General features: G+C 60.1%; 1 protein-coding gene across 3 annotated transcripts in view; it reads left to right on the forward strand.

Moving 5' to 3' along the window:
- INPP5A (inositol polyphosphate-5-phosphatase A) overlaps positions 1 to 26604 on the forward strand; it is a 145310-nt gene that overhangs the window by 53402 nt on the left and 65304 nt on the right. For all 3 annotated transcript variants that reach the window (XM_070781150.1, XM_070781148.1, XM_070781149.1), the window contains exons 3-4: positions 15975 to 16075; positions 19019 to 19106. In XM_070781150.1, coding sequence (XP_070637251.1) covers positions 15975 to 16075; positions 19019 to 19106 — 189 coding nt within the window. The remainder of the gene's footprint in view (positions 1 to 15974; positions 16076 to 19018; positions 19107 to 26604) is intronic.

Below are 26604 nucleotides of genomic sequence, written 5' to 3' on the forward strand. Positions count from 1 at the left end.
ACGACGTCCTGCTCGGCCAGGGCTGCTGGGGGACTGTGGCACCTGGAGGCTGGCGGGGCCACAGAGCAGGGAGCCGGGCGGGGACAGCATGGCTGACGGCGCGGGGCGCTTCTGCGGTGGGTCTGCGGGGCAGGTGCGGGTGCTTTGATGGCAGGAGGAGGTGCAGGAGTCAGGTGGTCCCAGGCGCTGAGCCTCAGCGGGTCCGCTCCATGTCCTTCTGTGTCTGGGCTGTCCCCTGACTCCTGCCATCCACACTGGCACAGGGGGCAGCTGCTTGTCCAGTCTGCTGGTGTGGGTGGTCCACACCCCCAGATGTACCAGCCACGGTGAAGGCCAGGGAGGGGCAGCAAGTCCTCTCTGGAACCGAGAGGCCCGGGGCCCAGCAGGAAGGGCCTGGGCTGTCGGAGGGGACGATGGTCTTGGCCAAGGGGGACGGGTTCCCACCCGAGGCCCAGGAGGGTGGGGGGCGCGAGGTGCCAGGGGTGCGTCTAGCAGGGCATGGGCCTTGTTCCTGTCACGGGGCATTCCGAGCCCGTCCTTCCCCGCATTTCACCCGCCCAGGTGGGCAGCGGCCTCAGGGTCCCTGGCCGAAGCCTGGCCCGGCTGAGCTGTGGGGTCAGCTTTCGGCAGGCAGCTGGCCCAGTGGGCCGGGCGAGACCCCTTTCCTGGAGAGGTCACCTCGGAGGCGTGCTCAGGCCCCAGCGGCTGCCCGGGCTGACTGTGGAGGGAGAGGCCCGGAGTGCTGGGCCCCGTCTCCACCGTCGGCCTCCGCTCTCCATCACTTTTGTTTGCTTTGCACAGCTGGCCCCGGCAGGTGTGAGACGTGGTGGGAGTATGTTGGGGTGGTGGCGGGTAGTGGCCCTGGGTCCAGGCTCAGAGGGGTCCTGGCGGTGACAGCCCCCTGGGAGCAGGCGGGAGGCGTCCCTTCAGAGCCTCCTGGCCGCACATGCAGCCCGGCGGCTATACCCCGAAGTGGAGCCCAGGGGGCGGGCAGGCATTTCCCTCCAAGTCAGTGTCCGGGCGCCCGCCTCCTCCCCGGAACACACGCCTTGGCCCGGGGACCAGGAGTGTGTGTGCACGGGGTGTGCTCAGCTCTCTGGATGAGAGTGAGGAACTGCGCAGATATGAGGGTAAATAAATGCCCCCCCCCCCCCGGATTCTGCCTCAAGTTTGATGTCAGAGCCTCCCGCCCGACGTCTGTGCGTCCCAAGGAGAAGGTGCCGCCCTCAGCTGGTCACAGGGCTGCGCACGTGTTGACGGCACGTGGGGCGCTGGCTCACACACAGACACGAGAAACGAGCAAGTGGTGACGACTCTTTATTGAGATAATAGATATTTGTTATTTACTGACGAGAGAACCAGTAAGGTGTTAAAACTGGTTCAAAGAAGAGTCCAAAGGGGGAACACCAGCCTCTCCTTTCAGCAATGCCAAAGGGAGGGCTGGCCGGGCACGAGCTGTGCTTCTCTGGACACTGGCGTCCTGCGGTCCTGAATCCTTGCGATGCTGCTGGAGTTCAGAGTTCACGGGACTGTACAACAGCTCGGGGGTCACTAAGGTTGGAAGAACCCAGACGGGGGCAAGGCGCCTCTAGTCTGTTATGCCCATTTGAAAGCCTTTCACAATGTTCCCTGGCAATAATTTAAAAAATAACGTGATGAGTATTGTCTGCTTCCAGCTAACACGGAGCAAGTGAAAAGTGAAAGGCACTCATTTGTGTCCGACTCTTTGCGGCCCCGTGGACTGTAGCCTGCCAGGCTCCTCTGTCCATGGGCTTCTCCAGGCAAGAACACTGGAGTGGGTAGCCATTCCCTTCTCCACGGCATCTTCCCAACCTAGGGATCGAACCTGGGTACACACAGAAACAGGTACCAAATTTCCCGTCCTGTCTTAAACAAATTAAAACCAGAAAATGTGTAAGAAACACTGGTTTTCAGACCTCAGGCAGTGGGCAGGACAGAACAGTGTGGCTGTGGGGATCAGGGGCCAGGCTGTACTGGCCAGTTAAAGCCCGAGAGGATGTCCAGGCTAGTGTCCAGTGAGCTGGAATGCACAATTTGATGTTTACAACCAATAAAAAGAAATGAGCAGGCAGGCGAAGATGCAGGGACATCAGACCCTTCTGCCCATGGGACGGTTAGCGGTTCCCTAGCTGTGCTGACCTCGGGGGCTGCTTCTGATTTTACTGATTCTGTCCGTTGTTTTCTTTTTCACTGTTTTTTTTTTTTTTTTCCTTTTTCTTGATTACTTTCCATTTAATTTGCTCTTCTATATCTAATTTCTGAAAGTAGAAGATAAGAATTAAAGAATGATCAATTTCAGAAATTTGACATTGGGGAATGGTCACTGAAAATCCTGTAGACAATAAAAAGATAGTAAAGGAATGATCACGAACAACTTTTTGCCAATAAATCTGGACACTTACATGAAAGGAAGATGTTTTTGGAAAAGCAAAGGAAGCTAAGTCGAGAAGAAATAAACGAGCTCTTTATTAAAGCTTTCCTCAACACTGATAAGTTCTGTCAAACATTTAAGCAAGACACACTGACGTTTCTGTCGAGCTTTTCAAGAAGCTTGAAACACGTGACGCTGTGATGCGAGCAGTGGCCTGACAGCAAAGGCGGACAGAGTCGTCTCGGTGAGAACACAGGTCTGTCTCCTGCGTGGAGTAAACGCCCGAGTTCAAGGGACTTCAGCAAGTCAAGCATGTAGAGCTGTTTACGTGTGTAACAATGCATGCAACACACACACAGACGCACGCACACACACGCACACAGATGCACACACGCACACACAGATGCACACATGTGCACACATGCGCACACACACGCACGCACACACACATGTGCACGCATGCACACATGCACATGCACACAGGGATGCGCACATGCATGCCCACACATGTGCGCACACACCCACCTACGCATGCACACACATGCACACACATGCACACGTGCACATGCACACATGCACACACAGATGCACACGTGCACACGCACACATGCACACACAGATGCACACAGATGCACACACGCACGTGCGCACATGCATGTGCATGCGCACACACGCATAGAAACAGCGGCGCATCAAAAAGTTATGCGTGAGCACCAAGGGGCTCAAGCCTGTGTAACGTTCAAAAATTAATAGATAAGATCACCCAAGTCAACCAACTGTGAAGAAAAACTACACCATCATCTCAGCACATGCAGGAAAAGCATTTGCTGAAATTCTATAACCATTTCTGATGAAAGCTTCCGGCAAGCTGAGTGGAAGGAGCTTCTGTAACGAGCACTCGTGCCCCGAGCCTGACGGTGCAGCTCCTGGGAGATGAGATGCTTTCCTGCCGGGACCCTGGACAGGGGCGGGGCGCCGGGCCTGCCTGCAGAATGGTGGTGAAGGTCCTCGTCGTAGGGCCACGGAGGAAGCAGAGTCCTACAGACTAAGGGGAGGAAGCCGGCCTGCATCTGGGCAGAAGGCGTGACGGGCTCTTTGGGAAGCTGTGAGGAGCGCACAGAAGTGTGAGTGTTACCTGATGTAAGTGAATGTAGTCAGTGTGCAGCACACAGGGCGCTGTGAGAACACCTTTATATTAAATGTGAACATACACAGCAGCACCAGAATGAAATAGTGGCTGCACATCTGATGAAACACATCAATGTCTGTGCTCGAGCTGGATTTAAAAAAGGCACAGAAACCAGAGATCAGATTGCCAACATCCGCTTTATCATCGAGAAAGCAAGAGAGTTCCAGAAAAACACCTACTTCTGCTTTATTGACTACGCCAAAGCCTTTGACTGTGTGGATCACATTAAACTGTGGAAAATTCTTCAAGAGATAGGAATACCAGGACACCTGACCTACCTCTTGAGAAACCTGTATGCAGGTCAAGAAGCAGCAGTTAGAACTGGACATGGAACACTGGACTGGTTCCGAATCGGGAAAGGAGTAAGTCAAGACTGTATATTGTCACCCTGCTTATTTAACTTCTATGCAGAATACATCATGCGAAATGCCGGGCTGGATGAAGCACAAGCTGGAATCAAGATTGCCGGGAGAAATATCAGTAACCTCAGAAATGCAGGTGACACCACCCTTATGGCAGAGAGTGAAGAGGAACTAAAGAGCCTCTTGATGAAAGTGAGAGGAGAGTGAAAAAGTTGGCTTAAAACTCAACATTCAGAAAACTAAGATCATGGCATCTGGTCCCATCACTTCATGGCAAATAGACAGGGAAACAGTGGGAACAGTGTCAGACTTTATTTTTTGGGGCTCCAAAATCACTGCAGATGGTGACTGCAGCCATGAAATTAAAAGACACTTACTCCTTAGCAGAAAAGCTATGAACAACCTAGACCACATATTAAAAAGCAGAGACATTACTTTGCCAACAAAGGTCCATCTAGTCAAGGCTATGGTTTTTCCAGTGGTCATGAATGGATGTGAGAGTTGGACTGTGAAGAAAGCTGAGCGCCGAAGAATTGATGCTTTTGAACTGTGGTGTTGGAGAAGACTCTTGAGAGTCCCTTGGACTGCAAGGAGATCAAACCAGTCCATCCTAAAGGAAATCAGTCCTGAATATTCATTGGAAGGACTGATGCCAAAGCTGAAACTCCAACACTTTGGCCACCTGATGCAAAGAGCTGACTCATTGGAAAAGACTGATGCTTGGAAAGATGGAAGGTGGGAGGAGAAGGGGGTGACTGAGGATGAGCTGGTTGGATGTCATCACCGACTCAATGGACATGAGTTTGAGTAAACTCCGGGAGTTGCTGATGGATAGGAAGGCCTGGCGTCCTGCAGTCCAGGGGTTCGCAAAGAGTCGGACACGACTGAGTGACTGAACTGAGCTAAATGTCTATGCAGCGACGAGAGCAATCAAGAAAGGCCCGAGGCAGCAGGGAGGTGTTCCTCTCCAGGGAGACCAGAGGCAGGGTCCCCGCTGCTCTCTTCGTCAGCCTCTGAGAAGCCAGGCTCGTGCTCTGGCCTGCTGGTGTGGTGTGTGAGACAGGAGGGAGGCGCCCCTGCGGGATGGGGGCTGGCAGGGAGGCAGGGGCTGGGCAGTGCCCTGTGCCCTCTGCGTGGGCCCCTCCGCACCCGCCGCTCTCTGCTCTGGGCTCGGCCTGAGTCTGCAGCTGCCCCCAGTGCCCAGCCTCCTTCGTGTCGGGGTGCGAGGTCCTCCTGCAGACCCGCCAAGCCCGCAATGGGCTGCTGACGCCGCTAGTCTGTACTGTGGCCGCGGATGGCAGCCCGCCCTCATGGCGTGTGAAGAGGGCACACTTCCCGGGGGCCCACGGGGGCCTGATGACAACCCTCACTGGCCTTGAGGAGCTGCTTGCTTGCCGGGTCAGCGTGGTCACGTGTAACAGTGCAGCCGGGCGGGGATCAGGTGTGCCGTCTGCCCCACACGCCCCGAGGCGCCCGTGAGTGCCCGGCGCACACGAGCATCCTATCCCGGCCCTTGGACCCCCACCCCACCCCAGCTAGAGCTGTGGCTCCCTTTCTGCCTCTGATACGGAGAGAGGTGGGTGCTCCCTGGGAGCCCAGTGACCTGGTGGCACCGGTATGTCCAGGCTTCCCTTCTGATACGGAGAGAGGTGGGCCCCCCGAGGCGGATCCTGGGGGGGCTCACTCACGCCCATGGGCGCCCTCCGCAAGGTGGATCCTGGCGGGGGCTGGCTTACGCCCATGGGCCCCCCCAGAGGTGGATCCTGGGGTGGGGCTCACTCACGCCCATGGGGCTGCTGTGGTCAGAGGCTGTATGGGGTGCTCTCGGCAGCCTTTTGGCCCGTGGTCAGCGTGTGCATCCCCCCAAAACTGGAAACCACCCTGAGGAAGCGGGTGGCTTCAGGGAGGAGGTTCTAGGGCTGAGATCAGGAAGCTGTGGCCGCCAGCTGGCCCCGGGGTCCGCGGGGAGAGCCAGGAGGCAGGGGGCACCCCGTCAGCTCGGGACCTGCTTCCATCCTGCGTGCCCCTCGGCGGGAAAGGTGCTTCTTAAATGAAAATCAAGTCATTCTTAGAGACCTCTGATGTCCCAAGCAACAGGCTGTATTAAGAGCGGACCAAGCTCCGTATTTCTGCCCCTTTGGAAGGAGCAGCCTTGTGTCTGTCTGTCTGGATCTGGGGTAAAGCCACGGTTCGCCTGCTGGACGCTGCTTCAGCTTTGCGGTCGGCGGTCAGGCACACTTGTGGGTGCCCAGGGCCAACGGCCGCACGAGAAATCCTCCAGCCCCAAGGACTCGGAGCGGGCCTCCTGCCCACACGGGGCCCGGGAGCCACCCTCGCTGCTTGGACGGCCAGGCCCCCCGCCTGCTGGCGAGCTCGCGGAGCCTCATGCTGCCCTGGGTGCTGGCCGGCAGCGGCTGTGGGGCCTGGGCTCTGGGAGCGCGTCCGGTCGGGGCTGCCAGGAGCTGAGTCTGGGCCTTCTCGGGGGGCAGGCCCCCGCCTCCCCCACACCGTCCTGGCTCAGCCCTGTGGCAGAGGGCGGGCGGCTGGGCATCCAGAGGACCCCTGCCTCCCAGGCTGAGGGTCACAGATGTCTCTGCAGGGTGTTTTCAGGCGTAGCTGGTAAATAGCAATCTTGCCTCCGGAGAAATTCCTTTGTCCCTTTTCGCTCCTTATCTCGGCTCTCCGGCCTGTGCTGGGTTGTCTGTAGGGTGTAATTCCTTTTTAGGTAACTCAGATACTTCTCTCTGGAGCAGGCCTAACAAGGCCTGGCTGCTGCTATTTTTAGCGGGCCGGGCAGCTCTGCGTGTCCTGGAGACCAGGGCCGCCCTCTCCTCACCACCTGCACAGCGTCAGGACAGGGCCTGGTTTTGTTTGGCTGCGTGGTGTGTTTTTGTTTTTATTTTTAATTCCCTCAGCTTTTCCTTGCCAAAATCTCTAATTCACTCTTTTCCAAAATATTTTCCTGAGCCTTCCTAGGAAAGAACCCGCGTGTTCCTATCAGCTGCCTGTTTCTCCCCTAGAGTTCGCAGGATAGAGTTCGCAGAGGCTCCTTTTTTCGGTAAAGGATGTTGGCCCAGCGCGTGTGCAGATGTGGGCAGGATGGGAGCCCAGTTAGAGCCCAAGCTGCGGAGGCCCCGACCCTGACCTCCGGGGCCAGGAATCCCCTGCCCGTCCAGCTCCTGCTTCTCTGAGCTCCTTCCCACCAGTCGTGGCCTGAACCACCGCCCACGGACTTTCCTGTCCGTCCTCAAGACAGCCGTGCCATCCTCCCCGAAGGGCTCTCCATCTAGGCTCCTTTCCGGAGGCAGAGGAGGCCTGCAGCTCTGACCTCAGCGGCCCAGAGAGCTCCAGGCCGGCCCTCTCACTCCTAGTCCCGGGGTCCCCCAGGTGACAGCTGGTCCTGCCCCCGCGGCATTTGTCATGGTGTTGAACTGGCACACCGTCCGGTGCTTACTCTGCGTCCGCCCTGAGCACAGTGAGTGAGCAAGGCAGGCACGTGAGGAAGGGGGCGCTCAGGGAGCCTGAGGCAGCGGCGCTTGCTGCTGTTCAGTCGCTCAGTCGGGTCCGACTCTTTGCGACCCCATGGACTGCAGCACGCCAGGCCTCCCTGTCCTCCACTATGTCCCAGAGTTTACTCAAACTCATGTCCATTGAGTCGGTGATGCCATCCAACCATCTCATCCTCTATCGTCCCCTTCTCCTCCCACCTTCAATCTTTCCCAGCCATCAGGGTCTTTTCCAATGAGTCAGCTCTTCGCATCAGGTAGCCAAAGTATGGAGTTTCAGCTTTGGCATCAGTCCTTCCAATGAATATTCAGGACTGATCTCCTTAAGGATGGACTGGTTTGATCTCCTTGCAGTCCAAGGGACTCTCAGGAGTCTTCTCCAACACCACAGCTCAAAAGCATCCATTCATCGGCGCTCAGCCTTCTTTATGGTCCAGCTCTCACATCCATACATGACCACTGGGAAAACCATAGCTTTGACTAGATGGTTTGTTGGCAAAATGATGCCTCTGCTTTTTATTACACTGTCTAGGTTTGTCATAGCTTTTCTTCCAAGGAGCAAGCGTCTTTTAATTCATGGCTGCAGTCAGTATCCACAGTGACTTTGGAGCCCAGAAAACAAAATCTGTCACTGCTTCCACTTTCCCCTTCTATTCACCATTAAGTGATGGGATCAGATGCCATGATCTTAGATTTTTGAGTGTTGAGTTTCAAGCCGCTTTTTTAAATCTCCTCTTTCACCTTCATCAAGAGGTTCTTTAGTTCCTCTTCACTCTCTGCCATTAAAGTGGTATCATCTGCACATCTGAAGTTGTTGATATTTCTCCTGACAATTTTGATTCCAGTTTGTGCTTCATCCAGCCCGGCCTTTCACATGATGTACTCTGCACAAGTTAAATAAGCAGGGTGTCAATATACAGCCTTGTTGTATTCCTTTCCCAATTTTAAACTACTCAGTTGTTCTATATCTGGTTCTAATCATTGCTTCTTGACCTGCATACACGTTTCTCAGGAAACAGGTAAGGTGGTCTGGTACTCCATCTCTTTAAGAATTTTCCACAGTTTGTTGTGATACACACAGTCAAAGGCTTTAGCATAGTCAGTGAAGCAGAAGTAGATGTTTTTCTGGAATTGCCTTGCTTTCTCCATGATCCAGTGAATGTTGGCAATTTGACCTCTTGGTCCTCTGCCTCTTCGAAACCCAGCTTGAACACCTGGAAGTTCTCAGTTCACATACTGTTAAAGCCGAGCTTGAAGGAGTGTAACCTTACTAGCATGTGAAATGAGTGCAATTATACAGTGGTTTGAACATTCTTTGGCATTGCCTTTCTTTGGCATTGAAATGAAAATTGACGTTTTCTAGGCCTGTGGCCACAGCTGAGTTTTCCAAATTTGCTAACATATTGAGTGCAGCACTTTCACGGCATCATCTTTTAGGATTTTAAATAGCTGAGCTAGAATTCTATCGCCTCCACTAGCTTTGTTCGTAGTGATGCTTCCTAAGGTCCACTTAACTTCACACTCCAGAATGTCTGGCTCTAGGTGAGTGACCGCACTATTATGGTCATCCAGGTCATTAGACGTTCCTTGTATGGTTCTCCTGAGTATTCTTGCCACCTCTTCTCAACCTCTTCTTCTCCTGTTAGGTCCTGCCTGTTTCTATTCTTCACTGTGCCTGTTCTTACATGAAGTGTTCGCTTGGTATCTCCAATTTTCTTGAAGCGACCTCTGGTGTTTCCCATTCTGTAGTTTTCCTCTGTTTCTTTGCTTTGATCACTGAGGAAGACTTCCTTATCTCTGCTTGCTGTTCTCTGAACTCTGCATTCAAATGGGTGTGAGTGCATCTCCTTTGCCTTTCCTTTCTCTTCTCTCCTCAGCTGTTTGCAGAGCGCCCTCAGACGACCATTTTGTTTTTATGTATTTCTTTTTCTTGGGGATGGTTTCAGTTGCCGCCTCCTGTACAAATTACGAACCCCATCCATAGTTCTCCAGGTACTGTGTCTACCGTATCTAATGCCTTGAATCTATCTGTCTCCTCCAGCGTATAGACATATGGGGTTTGATTTAGATCACACCTGGATGGCCTAGTGGTTTTCCCTACTTTGTTCAGTTGAAGCCTGAATTTTGCAATGCGGAGATGATGATCTGAGCCCTAGTGAGCTCCCGGTCTTGTCTTTGCTGACCGTATGGAGCTTCTCCATCTTCGACTGTGATCCCTGAAAGGCCAGGCAGCAGCCTGTGGTTTGTTCTGTGGCCTGCGACGGCCTTTCCTGCCGAGTGGGCCGCAGGAGAGGGTGCGCCCCACGGCCGTGTCCTGGGCCCTGCCAGGGCACTGTCCACACGCGTGTGTGTGCGTGCACTCGTGTGTGCGTTCCCGTCACTGGCGTGTGCACGTGTGCATCTGCCTCCCGAGCCGTCTGTGGTCGTCCTGTGCCCGTCGTCCTCTGGAGCCCCCGCCGCTCCCTGAGGCGCCTCCCGGCCCCTGGGGCTCAGGCGCCAGCAGGGCCTCGTCTCGCGGGGCCTTCCGTGGCGGGCGCTCTGCTCTGCGCTGTCTGGCGCGGCCGCCACTGTCCACGGTGGCCGGGCAGCCCTGCCGCTCAGCGTGGGCCCAGGCCACCAGCGTTCGGTGTGGCCGTCGGCACGCTGGGCTTGGGGCCTGCCCCGTGTTGTCTGTGTTACGTGTACACCTTCTGGGCTGTCGCTTTATTTCCCCATTTCGGCTTTCTTTTGGATTACTTCTCTTCTTCTTTCGCGTTCCATTTGAAATCGTTTACGTTCCTGTTTTCCTGGCAGCTGTGGGTTTTGAGTCCCCTGCCTCTGGTTGACATCCTGCTCCTTCATGTGCCACATGGACGCGCTGGGACCGTGTAGCTCTCCGAGCAACATGTGCTGTCCCTCCGCCTGCACTGGGGGCTCCAGCCGGCGGCTTATGGTTGCTGTAAACTATGAGTTATAGTTGCTACTTTAAGGGTCAGCACCCCGTCCCTTCCCCCCACCTTAGCCGGTCCAACCTGCCGCCTGGCCTGGGGTCAGGCTCCCGGGGCGGCCTCACCCCCTCGCACGGCCCCCACACCTGCCCAGCGGCGTTGCCTCGAAGCTGCCGGCCGTGGGGCCTGAGTCTGCACTGGTCCCCCGGTCAGCGTCTGCCCAGCCTGCTCTAGTGGAGCTCCACACGGGCTCACGGGGACAGAGCCCACCTGAGTTTACTCGTGAAAACGTTTGAAGGACGGTTGGCTGAGTTGTGTGATTCTTGGCTTATACTTACTCGCATTGAGGATGTGAGCCAGAGCGTCCTTTTTATAAAAGGTGGTTCTGCCACTGCTCCACTTAGACATTAGTTCTGGTGTGGGTGTCGGCGGTTCTGGTGTGGGTCTCTGGTTCTGATGTGAGTGTTGGTGGTTCTGGTGTGGGTCTCTGGCTCTGGTGTGGGTCTCTGGCTCTGGTGTGGGTCTCTGGTTCTGGTGTGGGTCTCTGGCTCTGGTGTGGGTCTCTGGCTCTGGTGTGGGTCTCGGTGGCTGTTTCCTGGAGGCCTGGAGGACTGTGTCTTTCGCTGGGGCGTGTCTGGGAGTCCGTTGCTCTGGGGTGATTCCTTCTGGTGCTCAGGCGCCCCTCAGTGTGGTTCAGCTCCCCTGCCTTGGGAGGCTTCCCTGGGCCCCCAAGTTTAGATGTGAGTTTAGATGTGAGCTCCGGGCCCTGCCTCGCTCTCTCCCCTGGGGACCGGGGTGCAGGGCTCCCCGCCTGCCCTTGCCACACCCGCCCCCGCCCCGCCCCTGCCCTCTTCCTGAGGCTCTTTTCACTTTCTTGGGTTTTAGTGGCCTGTGCGGCCCTTGCTGAACTTTCCTCGAAGTTGATCCTCCCTCGGGCGCTCTGAAACGTGCTCTTCTCTTCTGGGACGATTTTGTCCTTTTCCCCATTTCTGTCCTGTGGTTGATCCCGTCTCTCTTTCGGGTTTCTTCTCCCCTCGGCGCCTGTTTGGATGTTCAGCTCTGTCTGCATGGGGCTCGCAGCTCTGGGTTGCTCTGTGCCTCTGTCGAGGGCGGGCCTCTTCCTGGGGGTGCTCTTGCCTCTCGGGCCGCAGCCCTGCAGGGACGTGCCCTCCCTCTGCCCGCCCCCAGCGGCCTCTGTGCAGGTCGTGTTCCTGGCCTCACAGCACCCTCTTCTGTCCGTCAGGCAAAGCTGTACCGCCTGCTGTGGGCGAGGGGGTGCCTCCTCTGCGTCTCAGAGCGCCCGACTGCCCCCTGCTCCCCGGCTCACATTCCCACTGCAGCTGGCCCGTCCTCCTTGTGGCCCTGCTCTGCAGAAGCGGGGCCTCCTGGCGCCCTGCAGCCAGGCCCGTGGACCCTGCTGGGCTGAGTGTTTCCTGCCATCTGCAGCCGCCTCGGGCCTTCCCTGCCCAGGGTTGGAGTGTGACTGCGCCGTGTGGACTGGTCACCAGGCTGCCGTTAGATCCAGAAGCTGTGAGCCCAGCGACCTACACCCCTCCCCCCGCCCCTCACCTTTTCTGCTCTGTTTCTCCGGGCTGCTTCGATTCCGTTTGGATTGAAAGTTGGTTTGGGTTTTCGCGTGGGGGCCTCTCTGTACCCGCTTCTCAGCCGGAAGCTCTGGGTTCCCATGTGGCCGCGCAGAGTCTAGTCCCGGGGGCTCCCCTCCATTTCTTGGCTTGACGTTTCCCTGAGCGGGGCTTGCCCTCCCGTTTCCCCAGAGACGCAGGAGGGAAGGAGGGCTTCATTCTCTTCATCCACTGGTTTTCAGAGGGGTGTCCTGACTCCACTCTGACTGACATGTGGGGGGAGGTTAGTGTCGTCATGAACTCATGGATCTAAGTGTGTGTGTGAGTGTGTGAGTGTGTGTGTGTGAGTGTGTGTAGCCTGTCCTGGGTGAACCGGGAGTGCTGGTTAAACTCTGATGTGGCATCAGGCTCCTCTCCCACTTCCTGCAGGGCCCCCCAAACCCCCCTGACACCCCCCCACCCCGATGCTCCTTGTGGGGCCAGGCTCCTCTGAACCTGCTCTCTCCCCCGAGCCCCGTTCCTAGCTGTGCGTTCGTCCCCAGCCTGCCCAGGGAGAGCCTCTGTGGACCCCGTGTGGCCTCTGGCGTGGAGGGTGTGTGGTCTGCAATCTGCGGAGACGGGCGTGGCGGCTGCTCTCCCGACGCGTGGGGCCCCTCTCGCAGGCGTCTGTCTCTTCCCTCCCCGAACGCGTGGTGGTGAGGACCTGTCACTTCAGCACCTTCGTTCTCAGGAGAGACGTGCCTCTGTCTCCTCCTGTCCACTCCCGCGTGAGCTCATCCGGCGCCTCATCGTGGGTTTTGAAGCACCCTCTCCCCTCCTCTGTGTGGAGGGGTCTCCCCACTGGACCCTGAGGCGGGTGTGCCGGGCATGCGGGCCACTGGGGGCTCCCCGACGTGTGGAGGGGCGCAGGTGGGCTATTTTTGGATCCTTCATTTTTTCGACTCTGACCTGGGATCAGAGTCAAGTGTTTGAGGAGTTTGATGTCATGTGAATAGTGAATTCTGTGCCTTAAAAGGCCACTTCAGTTCAGACCACGACAGAGTGAGTGGTCTCGTGAGGGAGACGCGTGCGGGCATGAAGGCGGGCAGCAAATCCCCGCCCAGAGGGACGCGCCCGGCCCGAGGCGGCTGCTTGAGGGGTCACGTCCTGGGCTCCCTGAGTCGCCGCGGGGCGTCCTGGAAAGCGTCGCTCGGCCCTCCCTGGGGACTTGGGTGTGGTTGTTGCCAGACTCTGGTGACCCACAGCCTCTGTGCACCTCGTGGCAGTGTGACCTGCAGGAGCCCACGTGAGAGCCCTGCCCGTCTCTGGGGTCCCTTCTGCCCTTCCCGCCCCCGGACTGGAGCTGGGCCTGAGCTGCAGGGCAAGGGGGACTGGGCCCAGAGGACGCAGCCCTGAGTGGGGTCATGAGCGGCCAGCTTCCTCGGGATGACCTGTGCGTGTCCATGCCCTCCCCGTCTGTGCAGCTCCCGGCGACCAGGGGGAGCCGCTCGGGGGGACCCTGGGCCCCTCGTGAAGGTCTGCCTTGTGTGCTGTCCCAGGTGGCAGCCGCGGCGGGGACAGCCGTGCACACCACGCAGCTTTTGGTGGCTTTCACGTGACTCTGCTGTCCCGTCACTCGTTCCTGGGCCTGAGGCCAGGCCGTCTGGTGACCCGACCCAGGCTGCCCCGGGCCCAGAAGCCAGCCCGCAGCCTGCCCTGGTTGTGGAGGTGGTCTGCTGCCCGAGTGCCTGGGTCCCTGCCCGGCTGTGGGGTGTTGGGTGAGGCGCCCACTGGGAGGCGTGCTGCCTGTTTCCTTGAGCCCTGAGGCTGGAGTCCAGGTATGGGGGGATCCAGGCAGGCCTGTGTTGAGGAGGCAGTGAAAGCACCCGGGTGAACATCCTGTACCCTGCTCAGACGGAACGCAGGTGCGAGCCAGGTGTCACCGCGTGCCCTTCCCTGAGGGCACGCCCGGGTCTGGGCACACTCCCTGAAGCTGGACGTGCCACCCACCATCTCAGGTCAGGGGGCAGCTGCTGCCGAGCGAGGCTTCCTTCTGCCCCTGCCTGGCACTCTGCGCTCCGCTCCAGGGCCTGGCCCCACGTCCCTTCCCCCTGGCCGGCTCTCTGGTCAGCTGGTTGAGCCCCAGGTGCGGCCCCTTCCTGTCGGGGACCTACCTCACTGCCCTGTGCCCAGAGGAGCCGTGTCTCAGCCCGTTGACCACAGCCCATCTGCCCACGGCTCGCTGACCTCTGGGCAGGACGTGGTGGCCGAGGCTGGGTGCAGGCGGTGTGGGAAGCAACACTGTGGCCCTGGGGTGGGTCGCCTGCTGTGGGCGGCCTGCCTCTGGGATGGTGGGTGGGGGAAGCCAGGGTGGCTCCGGGGCTCGGTGGGCGCTGCACCAAGGGTAGAGCAGAGCGGAGGACGGGCGGGGCGCGGGCGTGGATGGCTGGGGCCCTGCTCTTCCCCAGCGCCGGCCTCGCTGTCTGTCCCAGCCACCCTGCCCTGGCTGCTGCCTCGTGGACGTCCTGGCACTGCTGCCCACTCCCCAGCTGTGGGCGCCCCAGGGGGTGGGGCCACGACCTCCGGGTCCCCCCGTGAGCCCGTGTGGGTCCACACCTGCCCCGGTGACCTGAGGGTCGCTCCCGACGCCCAGCCCGTTTCAGGTCCCAGGGGAGAGGCGGGTCTGGGCCGTCGCCCGAGTCAGGACTCTGTGCGGGGAGGGCTGCAGGGCGGCCGCGCCGCTGGACGGCTCCCTCTCAGGACAGCTCCCCCTCAGGAAGGCTCTCCCCCTCAGGCTGGCTCCCCGACTCAGGACGGCTGTCCCTCAGGACGGCTCCCCCTCAGAATGGCCCTCCCTCAGGACGGCTCCCCCTCAGGACGGCTCTCCCTCAGGACGGCTCCCCCTCAGGATGGCTCCCCCTCAGGACGGCTCCCCCACTCAGGACGGCTCTCCCCCCCTCAGGACGGCTCCCCCTCAGGACGACTCCGCCTCAGGACAGCTCCCCACCTCAGGACGGCTCCCCCACTCAGGACGGCACTCCCCCCCTCAGGACGGCTCCCCCTCAGGACGACTCCCCCTCAGGACGGCTCCCCTACTCAGGATGGCTCCCCCACTCAGGACAGCTCCCCCTTAAGGACGACTCCCCACCTCAGGACGGCTCCCCACCTCAGGACGGCTCCCCCACTCAGGACAGCTCCCCCTTAAGGACGGCTCCCCCCTCAGGACGGCCCTCTTGTACTCCTGGCAGAGCCCCCAGGCTGCAAGGCTGCAGCTCCGAGGAGAGCTCCGTGGTCGAGGTTGAATGACAGGCGGGAGGCGCGGCTGGGCGCCGCCTCGGGGCCAGTCTGGTTGGCGCCCGGAGTGGACCCTGGTGACCAGGGAGATGCTGCAGGCCCGGCCCCGGGGGCTGGGCTGAGCCAGGCCCGGGGCAGTGGGCCCGCCGGCTCTGCTGCCTGCCACTGCGTGGCTGCTCCCAGTTCCGCTGACCGCTGCAGCGTGTCCACCTCGCCAGGGGGTGGGCTGGGGTTCAAGTGCGAGTGGGCGTGAGGCAGCGCCCGCCCTCGCGGCCACCTCTGCTCCTCCGGTGCTGTGTTAGTCGCTCAGTTGAGTCTGACTGTCTGTGGCCCCGTGGACTGAGGCCCGCCAGGCTCCTGTGTCTGTGGGATGTGGGTCGCCATTCGCTTCTCCAGGGGATCCTCCCGACCCAGGGATTGAACCCAGGTCTCCCGCATTGCAGGCAGGTTCTTCACTCTCTGAGCCACCAGGAAAGCCCTGCTGCCTCCTAGATGGTGGGAAACATGCACACACGTGTGCACAGCCCCGACACACACATACGACATGCGTGCACCCACACCCCCGCGGGGCCACAGCAGTGTCAGGACGGCTGTCCTCTGGGCCCTGCCCGCTGCTCTGTGGCCGACACAGGACCTCCCGCCATGGCGGGGACACCAGCGTTCCTGAGAGACCAGGAGCTCCCTGAGCCTCAGCACGGGGCCCGGGGGTGGGGCCGCCCTGACGCCTGCCTCTCCTCCACAGGTGGTGCACGCTCACAGGCCGCACTTCCTGGCCCTGCACTGCCAGGAGTTCGGAGGGAAGAACTATGAAGCGTCCATGTCGCACGTGGACAAGTTTGTCAAGTAAGTCTGGGGGCAGCTGCCTGGCCTCCGCCTCCTCCTGGGGCGAGGTGGGTGTGGCTGGGGGCGAGGGGCACAGCCCCACCTGAGGGCCAGGCCCGGGGCTGGGGCGCCTTGCCAAAGAGAGGGCATGGCCCGGGGGTGGGGGTGGGGGAGCAGTGGGATGGCTGTGCCCCAGGGTTAAAGGCCACGGCACCTGTGGGCTCAGAAACGTCAGCCCCAGGTCCAGGCCGAGATTCCGTCATGTGGCCTGATGGCTGTGAGCCACCTGCTGCTGCTAAGAGCAAACAGATGGACGGACCGATGGACAGATGGACTGGGTGTCCACTCAGAAGCTCACAGCTTGTTGGCCGCAGTGGGATGGGCACAGAGCGCCATCGTCCATGGGAGGCGCGCCCTGTGGCTCTGTGGGAGTCAGCCCTACCCAGAGCCGCCCGGGGACAGGGACTCGGACCTGGGAGCTGAACGCGGGGGTGGGCAGGAGCGGGCCCGACGGCAGGCGCCTCTCTGCTCTGTGTCCCCCAGGGTGGGCGCCGCCCCCGACCTGGACTCCAGGCACCGTGACAGCTCCCGCTGGTGGAGGGGGCGGTGGTGCTTCTGAGGCAGCTGTGGGGGGTGGGCATTGGGCCAGGGGGCGTCCAGCCTGGGGCCCACCCCGAGGCCGAGTCCCGCAGCTGTCACTGGCCTCAGTTTCCCTGTGGACGCTCATAAGTCACTCATGTTTTCAGCTGTCACATTGTGGGGTCATTTGTTAAAAAACAGATTTTTAAAAACTACCAAGTTTTCCCCAAATAACCTATAACTTAAAGCAATTTCAACCAAAATGTCTTCTTAGCGCTGAAACTAATACTAGAGTCACCGTAGAGGAGCAAGGGTCAGGGCTCGCCACAGTGATTCCGCAGCACAGTGAGGCCCCCCGTGTGTGGGGGCAGGGCGGCCCCCCGTGGGCTGTGCAGGAGCCCGCACGTCGCCCCCGGCTGCGGCCAGTGGCAGGTGGCTCGGGAGCGCACCGCGGGGTCCTGGGCCAGGAAGCCGTGAGCCTGGGTCCCCGCCCTGCCCTGGTCCCCCCACCCCGCCTTGGCCGAGTTCCAGTTGACCCAGAGCGAGGTCGAGAGGCCTCAGGGTGGTCCGATGGTCCGAGGGTGAAATGCAGGAGAGCATCAGGGCAGAGGCTTCTTCAGAAGGTGTGCAGGTCCAGCAGAGGAAAGACAGGCACGCTGGGCCGTGGTGACGTGAAAGTCTTCAGCAAAAGGCGCTGTAAACAAAGTCAGAGTTCAGCCACACTTGGGAAAAGATACCTGCAGTGTACTTGACTGACAAAATTGTCAGTGTTTAACTATCTAAAGAACTCTAACAGGTCCACGAGACGAGAACACTGGGGAAGCCGGGCATTCAGAGACAGGCAGACGCGGCTGCAGGGCCTCGCCTCCATGCTCACGCGCCACATGCTCCCGGTCCCCTGCTATCCTCCTGCTGGCGTCAGAGACGCGTCATTCCTGCCCAAGTTGTGCGTAACACGCGTGTGGCTGTTTTTGCTCTGACCCAGTCAGCTATGTTTTTCAAAGGTTAAAAAGGGCAGGAACGTGTCCCCTGTGTGGCCACCTGTCGCTCCCGGGGCACGGCCTTGTCTGCACGGTCAGCTTTCTCTCCGCACCATCTTCCTTCGACCTGAGAACGTTAACATGTATCTCAGCACAAGTTGCTGCTCATCAGTTATCTCAGCTTTTGTTTGTCTGAAGAAAGCCTTTGTCTTCGTTTTTGAAAGGCGTTTCTGTTGGAAACAGAATTCTGGCCTGTCCGCTTTCCCCTTCAGTGCTGTAAGGGTGCTACCCCCTTGTCCTCTGTGCGGCCTTGTCCCTGAGCAGAATGGGCCGTTGTTCTGGTCTTCATCTTCTGTGGATAGTGCATCTTTTCCCCCAACACCAAGTTTGTCTTTCTAGCTGGTGTGTAGCAACTCGATTGTTTTGCTTTAGTTTGATTTTCTTTGTGTTTCTTTTGCTTGCAGTCCTTTGAGCTTTTCCAACCCGTAGGTTCATAATTTTACTGAAATTTCAGGAAAGCCTGTGGGTTGTTCCTTCCTTTCTCTTTGTTCTCAGACTCCCACTTCTGATGTTAGACTGTCACGCTGTCTCTACAGCTGTTTCAGATTTTTTCAGTTCATATTTTTCTTCTTTGTTTCAGTTTGGATAGTCCTGTCTTATAGTCACTAATCTATGCTCTCTTTTTTTACATCTCCATCTGGTCTTATGTCCATTCAGTGAATTTACTTCTGGTGCTGCAGTTGGGGCTCTAGAAGTACCATTTATGTCCATGTTTTCCTTACCTCTCTGCACGTTTTCCTTTAAATCTTCGGTGATATTTATAGTAGCTCTTTCAAATTTCCTTTCAGTGAATTGCATCACTTTTGTCCTTTCAGGGTCCGTTTCTGTTGACTTTCTTGTGGAGCATGGGTCCCGTTTGCCGCTTCTCGGCATGCTGATCTTGCAGGCTGTCATGCCTGCATCCCGCCTGTGCCCGCAGGCACGCTGGGGCTTGTCTGGCAGGTGGCCGGGGCTCGGGCACTAGTCTGACCCCCTCAAGGCTGGTCCTCTCGGCCCTCCTCCCCACTCCTTCCTGCCTCTTCACTTCTCAGAGCTGGAACCCCCTTCTCCCCACCCCCGGGTGGAGGGCCAGTGGGTCACACGGCAGCCGTGTCACCTTCCCTTGCCGGGCAGTGTTGGGGTGCAGCCCTCGGGGGGTCAGGCACCCCCATCTGTCCAGAGCCATCGCAGACCCCAGGGGTGCGTGGCGGCTGCACTCCAGGCACGTCTTAGAGATGGGCCTCCCCCTCCCGCTTCCTTCCCCATTCCCCGTGGTTTCCAGGCGGCCGTTCCTGCCCCCATAAGCGCTCCTGTGGGACAGGGAGCGCCTGCGTGACGTGTGTGAAGACGTCCCTCTTCCTTCCAGGGAGCTGCTCTCCAGCGACGCGATGAAGGAGTACAACCGGGCACGGGTCTACCTGGATGAGAACTACAAGTCGCAGGAGCACTTCACGGTAAGCGTGCTCCGCCTCGGCACGGGGCGGGCCGTGCGTGGGTTCCACGTGACGGTGGGGGCACCACAGACACCAGCCCCCACTGGCGTGACGGCCAGGGATGTGCTGGGTGCGGAAACAGGTGGGCGTCTCGGGGCAGCAGAGCTGGGCAGCTCTGGGTGGCTGTTTCTGCTTCCGGGGTCTGCATCTGGTGGAGAGGGGTATCAGTCAGCTCGTCAGGGGACGGGGCCTTGTTTCTCGGGCACAGACGCCGTGGCCTCAGCAGGGAGGGAGTGCCCGCTGTCTGTCCACCTGTCTCTCTCACACAGCCCTATGGAAGTTTTCTGTAGCTTTTTGAAATGCTCAGTTGTCGAATTCTCTGTGGTCTGCTTGGAGTCACCTGCCGTGCCGTGCTGATGCAATAACTGCACTCCTGCAGCCAGATGCTTGGTGGGGTGAGGAATGGTTCACGGTGGAGGCGCCTGGGGGCTAAGAGAGCTCCACTGTAGTCTTGCCTCATCCCTGGAGGTTTATCTCAAAAAGGGGTTTCTCAATTTGCAACGGAAAGCAGAAACCTGCATCAGAGCATTCCCATCACTCAGCATCTTCCCTGGAGGAGTGACCGTCGTGCAGACGGTTGTATGTAAGGAAGATCATGAAAAATTATTTGCCAGTGAAAACTGGAAGTAATTTTAAGTACCCAGAATTAGACATTTTCACAATGTGGACGAGCCACCTGGCTGAATAATCTGCAGCCGCTACAGATGACACGCCCAGAAGACCCTGCCTTCCGGTTGGGCGTTGAGGTGTCGAGGCCACGCCCCTCCTGTTCTTCCGGGACCGTCGGAGCCTCGGCCTCCCACGCCCGCCTTTCCCTCTCTTGTCCAGTACACTGATGGCGCGATCATGACAGGGCCATCCTGCTTGGTTTCAGCCCGGGAAGGCACTCGAGGTGGCGCTTCCTTGGGCAAGACTGACCCCACGCCGGACGCCAGCCCGGACATGGGACAGCCCGGGTCTGAGGTCCCCGAGGCTGTGTCCCGGGGTCCCCGGGACCGGACAGGGTCTGGAGACGAGGCCGGAGGCCGGACCTGCCCAAGGCGTGTGGGGGCCCTGCTCCCTGCCTGCTTCACCCCACGGGCTGTGGCCTGCTCCCTCCCAGCGCCGCCATCAGCAGCCGTGGTCCTGCGTGGCTGTGTCTCCCGGGCGGGAATGCCCGCAGGGCTCCACACCCCGGTCCGGACCTCCCTCTGGACGTGCTGCCTCGGGGGAGGCGTGCATTTGGCAGGAACGGTCTGAGATGAAGGCCTGCCGGGCCCTGGCCCTGCGTGCCGTCCACCACCCCCTCACAGTCGTGCGTGGAGCCACCTTTGCCCGGCCCTCTGCCGTCCTGGTGGAGGGGCCTCTGTGCCCCTGCGGTTCTGGGCACGGCTGGGCAGCCATGTGGCCACCCCCTCGCCCCAGCCTGCTGGCCTCTGCCTGTCAGAGGGAGAGAAATTTAATTTTTACAAGATTAATTGCATTGGAGTAATATTTTTAGCTGAGTGTGGTTCAAATAATAGGCCATTAATTGAAAAAGGAAATTGAAATGAATTTATCTTGTACATAAATGCTGTCACAGGTATTAATAGGGATCAGAAAATAGTAGCCTGTTCCCAGAAAGGGGGTGAACCTGCAGCTGCCCCTGGTGATGAGCACGAGGTAGGGGCCCCAGAGCCCGCAGCAACAGTAAGGGGCGGGCTCTGGTTGGGGGGTGCAGCCTCTCAGCAGGGGACTGCAGGTCCTGGTCTTTACCAGGAGGTGGCAGCAGAGCAGCACTTCTCATTCCAGCTGGAGCTGCTGGAAGCGCGGATTTTAGACTTAAAATGATAACGCTAAATTCTGTCTGCTCCCAAAGACCATCCTGAGTGGCCGCTCACTGAAGAAGGTGGCTCATGTGGTCCACTCGGGCCTGAGGAGACAGAGCGTCCCCCACTGGCCGTCCTGGGCGGCTCCGATCCCTCTGACCTGCCCACTGGCCAGGCCCCGCCTGCCTGTTCTCTTTTGGGAGGTCTGCTCCTTCTGAGGTGCCCCAGCCTCCCACCTGCCCGTCCTGCTCCTGAGAACTCGCTGACTGTCCTCACAGGCTGACAGCCCGGCCCCTGGGTGGACGCAGCCATGCGTGAGCTGGACGGGCTGGCTGGAGCTCACAGGCTGGCCCAGCCCCCTGGCCCCTGGACCCCCGCCTCGGGCTGCGGACACCTTGCTGGGCTGTGTTGGCCTTCTGCCCTCTGCGTCTGCCCCTTGGATCTAGAGTCTGGGAGCAGCAGGTCTGTCCCTGAGCGGGCCGGGCCTGGACCTGCTTCAGCACCTACCAGCTGCTCGGCAGACTGTCTGAGAGGGTGGGCGGGGCCCGGATCTCAGTGGGCGGCCTTGCGCGCCTGGAAGACCGCTGGTTGGGTGGGTTTCCCCGGTGCTGGGGGTCTGAGCCTGGGGCCTCCCCTTTGGAGTCGGGGAGATGGAAGGCTCATGCATAGTTCGGGAGGTGGGGGCTGGTATGAGATGGAAGCCATGGGCAATGGAGTAAGACCCCACAAGGAAGGGGCTGCCCCCCAGGTGCCTGCCCTCCCTGGCCCTGATCCCCGCCCCGGTCTCCCTGAGCGGACGTGGGTGTCTCTGTGCCCAGGGGTCTGGAGAGGGCGCTGCTCTGGGCGGGGAGGGGGCTGTGCAACTGACCCCATGCTGGACGGCTTCGCCCCAGTGTTTTCCGTGGTGCAGTGGAAAGCGCCCTGGGTTTCCTGGCCAACTTCCACACCCGACACCCTGGTGGTTTTGTGTTTGTCCAGAAGAGCCAGGATGGCCCAGTTTCATCCCCCATGAGGCTCAGACGCTGGCTCTGTCCCCTCCACACCAGGTACGCCGTCAGGGGACCCCGGGAGCCCCTTGCACTGTGACTGGGGGGCCCTGAGGCCCTGCCCACCAGCTCCCTGCTCCCAGAGCCCCTCCTGGGGCAGCTCCCGGGCCCTGGCACCTCCTGCTGGGGACAAGCCTGGTGGGGGCTGCGAGGCGTGGGGTGAAGCCTGTGGCCACATGCCTGGCGGGTCCTCAGCTGCGCCTGCAGGGCGTTGGCAGATGCAGGAGACGGGGCGGGCAGGGATGACCCTCCTGGCCTGTGGCAGCCCCACCCAGTGCAGGCGCCGAGGCCAGGCTCCCGAGGGCTCTGCGCCCAGCTTTGACGAACACAGCATTGCCCTAGAGCACGGAGGTTCTGACTTCCCCTCAAATCTCTGGAAGTGGGTTCCATGTGGACCGATGGGTCAGCGTGCTGGCCCCTGCCTCCCGAGTCCCTGGGCTGCGCGGCTGCACCTGGAAGATGGAGGCAGTGCTGCCCACAGCCTGGCTGGCCCCCCGCTCCCCCCACCAGCTTCCATCATCCCCACCGGCCTGGACCCTGGAAAGAAGCTCCTGGGCTTCGTGGGTGGGCGAGAGTGTGGCCAGGCCCAGTCCCAGAGACATGGACTCGCAGTCCTGGGGGTCTCCTGGGACTGGGCCCTGTTGGCAGGGGGACATTGGAGAAGGGCTGTCTCAGGTCCCCCCAGGAAGCCCCCTCCCTCCCGGCTGATGCTGTGCTGTGCAACCCGCCTCCCCCGGTCACTGGGCGAGCAGCCCCTGACGGCCTGACTATGTTTCTTCCTCGTGGTCAGACCAGGAGGCCCAGGTCAGGCCCTGGCGTCCGGGGTTGGGGGTCTGTTCACACCGAGGGGTCCCTTCCTGCCCTGGGGGGCCTGCCGTGCTCCCACTGGTGGCTGGTGTCCACTCTGGTGGCTCCTGGGCCCAGGGTGCCTGGGCAGCAGGTCACCAACAAACCGGCTCCTTCCTCTCCCCTCAGCGCCGTGTTGGGGGGCTTCTTCTGCTCCTCACTGGGGGCGCACAGGCCTCAAGGGTCCGCACTAGCCCCGTGGTCTCCTCCAGTAGGGTCTGGGCCTGTCCTCCAGCCCAGGGCACCTGGAGGGCGCCTGCTGGAGGGGGTGGGGTGGCACCGGCTCTTTTCCTCCCTGCCCCCCACCCCCTGGCCTGATGCCCGCTCCTTCCAAGGGTTCACCCTGCTCTGCAGCCTCTTCCTGTCTGCTCTCCTGGATAAGACTTTGGGGGAGATTTACGCAAATTGATGGCATTGGCTGCAGCTCTTTGGTCCGAGGAAGGGCAGAAAGGCACCGGCCTCTCGGATGCAGGACGGCCTGCGTTAGCCCCTTCGGCCCCGCCTCTTGCCCCGCCCGCAGGTCCAGACAGGCCTGATAAAGTGAGGGAAGCAAGATTGGTTTTCCGAGGGCGCGGGGCCCTCGGCGCTCAGCTAAATCACGGCTGCCGGCCTCGGGGGCGGGGGCGGCCGCTCCCCCTGCGGCCAGGCAGCCCCGCGGGACGCGGTGATGTGCCGCCCAGCAGCGGCAGGGCTGAGGGAAGGTGAAACTGTCATATCGATCTTTTTAGCACTAAAATATGAGCCACTTTACTCTGCTCCCCGCTGCTGTGATGTGAAAAATAATAACTTGGGTCCAAATTAAAAATATTGATCTCTGGAAGGTGCTGGAAGTAAATAAACACCTTCCGAAGTTTTCGGGTCAGCCGAGAGACGGCACTCGGCAGTAAATGTGTCCACGTGTCAGAGTCCAGGGTTCTTGATCTGTTTTTTCTTTAAATTGATTTTTCATTATTTACTTCCTAAAAGTGTTGGAATCTGGTCCTCTACTGTTAAATCCCAGTGTTTGGGCAAATCATTTCTTTGGGGCTTATAAGGTGCTCCTAATCCAGTCCTCATTGATTGATTGATTTTTGACTCAATAAGCGTGCGGGCCCGGCCTTATTTAGGGCTTCCATCATAATTTTTTATGCATTTAGGCTCGACTTTTTTATTTGCCTCTGGTGCATGAGCCGCGTTGGGCTAGCCGGCGGGGAGGACAGTTGCCACCGGGTTGGTTTGCCTCCAGGTGGTGTCCCGCGGAACTGGAGCTGCGTGTGTCCTGGCCGCGGGCTTGTGGCGGGGCTGAGCCCTCCCCGGCCTCTGAGTGCCCCTTTGCACACAGGGGGTGACACGGGGGTCGGAGAGCCTCCTGTGACTGCGCGCGCGAGTCTGCGACGCTGTGGTCCCCGGTGGAGCTCCCCTGTGGAGGCCCTGAAGCTTGGGTGCGTCCGGGTCACCATGAGGCCGGAAGGTGGGAGGGTGGGGGCCGCCCGGGACAGACAGGAGGTGTTATGTGGCGCCTTCTGCATGGCCGTTGGGTGAGACCGTGCCTGGGAAGACCTGGGACTTACAACAAGGCACATGGCCGGCGGTGTGTCCAGCTGCCCCGAGAGCCAGCAGCCGTGTCCATCTGGAGCCCGGGACAGGACGCCGCCAGGCAGGGGAGCTCCCTGAGCCAGACCGGGGCGGGGGTAGAGAGAAGGGGGCGGCGCTGGGGGCTCTGGGGGGCTGGTGCAGGCCCACCCTGTGCTCTGTTCTTGAGGCTGTGCCACGGTGTTGGTGATGCTGCTGAGACACGGGAACCATGTGTGTGGGGCTGTGTCTGCCCCTCAGGTCCTCCAGGAACGCCTCCGGGAGCCTCCCGGCTCCCTCACTGACCCACGGGTGCCCTGAGTGGATGGAGGAGGCCAGTGGGGACGTCTCTGCCTCACCTGGACTTGAACCCCGACCAACAGGCCGCTTCAGAGCCTGGCCTGAGTGCTCAGGGTCCTGCCCCGCCCAGGCCAGGGCAAATTGGGAGGATGGGTGGACGTTCCCAGAGTGGCCGGCATGCTGGCCAGAGGGCAGGAGGGCCAGTGGCTGGGGCACCGGGCTGTCAGTGGCCCCTCGACAGAGGCCAGAGCCTGCGGGGGTCTCATGGGCTTGTTGGGAGGGAGGGGCTGCTTTTCTCCTTCCTGGTTTGGAAACTGTGGAGTGAGGGGGATGCAGCAGTGGTCGCTGCACCCACATGGGAGGGGCAGGGCCCTGGTGAGACGGTGGCCTGCCGGGGTTTGGGTGGGAGGCAGGCTGAGCCCAGCCACCCGGGACATGAGGCCAGCTCCCCGGGGGCTGCGACGACCCCTCCTCAGCAGGGTGCTCGTCTTGAGTTCCACCCACCCCTGAGTGTCCAGTCCAGGATCATGTTTTCCAGCTGATGCCCTTTCCTGGATCACCAGTACCTGCCCCTCGCCTTGGGCACCACCTCCCTTGAGAAGCCAGGTTTCAGATGAGAATGCATGTCTCAGAGGCTGGTGTGCCCATAAGGTGCGCCCAGGAGGCTTGCTGGCTGCAGGAAGAAGCTCTGGGTTGCTGCTCTCCATTTCCCACCAAAGATCAGAGGACTTCCCCACGCAGCTACAGAAGGGCCCACACTGGCTGCCGCAGCCCAGGCCCCACTCGCACCTGGCAGGTACGGAGCCCAGGCCACAAGTACCGCCTCCCGAGAACAGGGCCGGCTATTACCAGCGGGGGTGTGGTCCAGCGTCCCAGGCACCAAGGTGCCGTGAAGCCATCCGTGTGGCCACAGGACGTGCATGTTGTGCTCCGTGTGCTGGGCCTGCTGCGGGTGCCACGGATGTAGAGACACAGGCCAGAGGCCACAGGCCACCCGTAACGCTCACACTCTGCCCTCTGGAGCTTGCACACTCCAGTGAGCACAGGTGCACGCACACGACACTCAGCCTGCACGGGACGCAGACACGCTGCACGTGACCCCTGCACGCGACGCACGCTGCACGTGACCCCTGCACGTGACGCACGCTGCACGTGACCCCTGCACGTGACCCATGCTGCACGTGACCCCTGCACGTGACGCACGCTGCACGTGACCCCTGCACGTGACGCACGCTGCACGTGACCCCTGCACGTGACCCACGCTGCACGTGACCCCTGCACGTGACCCACGCTGCACGTGACCCCTGCACGTGACCCCTGCACGTGACCCACACTGCACGTGACCCCTGCCTACGCGTGACCTGACACCCTCTCTCTGTGCCTGGTGGAGCTTGCAGAGCCCAGGAACAGGCACACTCTGTGTGGCTACAAGATTGAAAGAGTGGGTGTGAATGCGTCCAGTGCCCAGTGCCACCCGCAGGCCTCTTGGAGATGGGAGTGGAGACCAGACTGCTCTGAGGAGGCCACGTTTAGTGGGGCCAGGAGGGCGTGCAGGAGTGGGCAGGGAAGGGGGAAGGTGGTCGTGTTTGCACGAGGCCACGGCAGATGTGGAGATGGGCCACGGGCTCCGCTGGGGATAGCATGCTGCTGGCCATGGGTGCATGGTCCTGGATGATGTGCTGGCCCTGAGGCCATGTCCTGCCCGGGGAGCCCACCCCGGTGACTGAGGAGGGCTGAGGGTATGAAAGACCCAGCACAGAGGCCTCACGGGGGGTGACCCTGAGCGAGGAGAGGAATGGGCCAGGGGCGGGGCCCTGGCAGTGCCCACTTCCCAAGGCCATACCGAGAGGCAGAAGACAGACCTCAAGCTCTGGCATGCCAGAATTCCCATCCAGAATCCCACCCGGCAGCCTCTGAACACACAGGTAG

Source organism: Bos indicus, chromosome 26, assembly GCF_029378745.1.
Source record: "Bos indicus isolate NIAB-ARS_2022 breed Sahiwal x Tharparkar chromosome 26, NIAB-ARS_B.indTharparkar_mat_pri_1.0, whole genome shotgun sequence".
NCBI classification, from domain to species: domain Eukaryota; kingdom Metazoa; phylum Chordata; class Mammalia; order Artiodactyla; family Bovidae; genus Bos; species Bos indicus.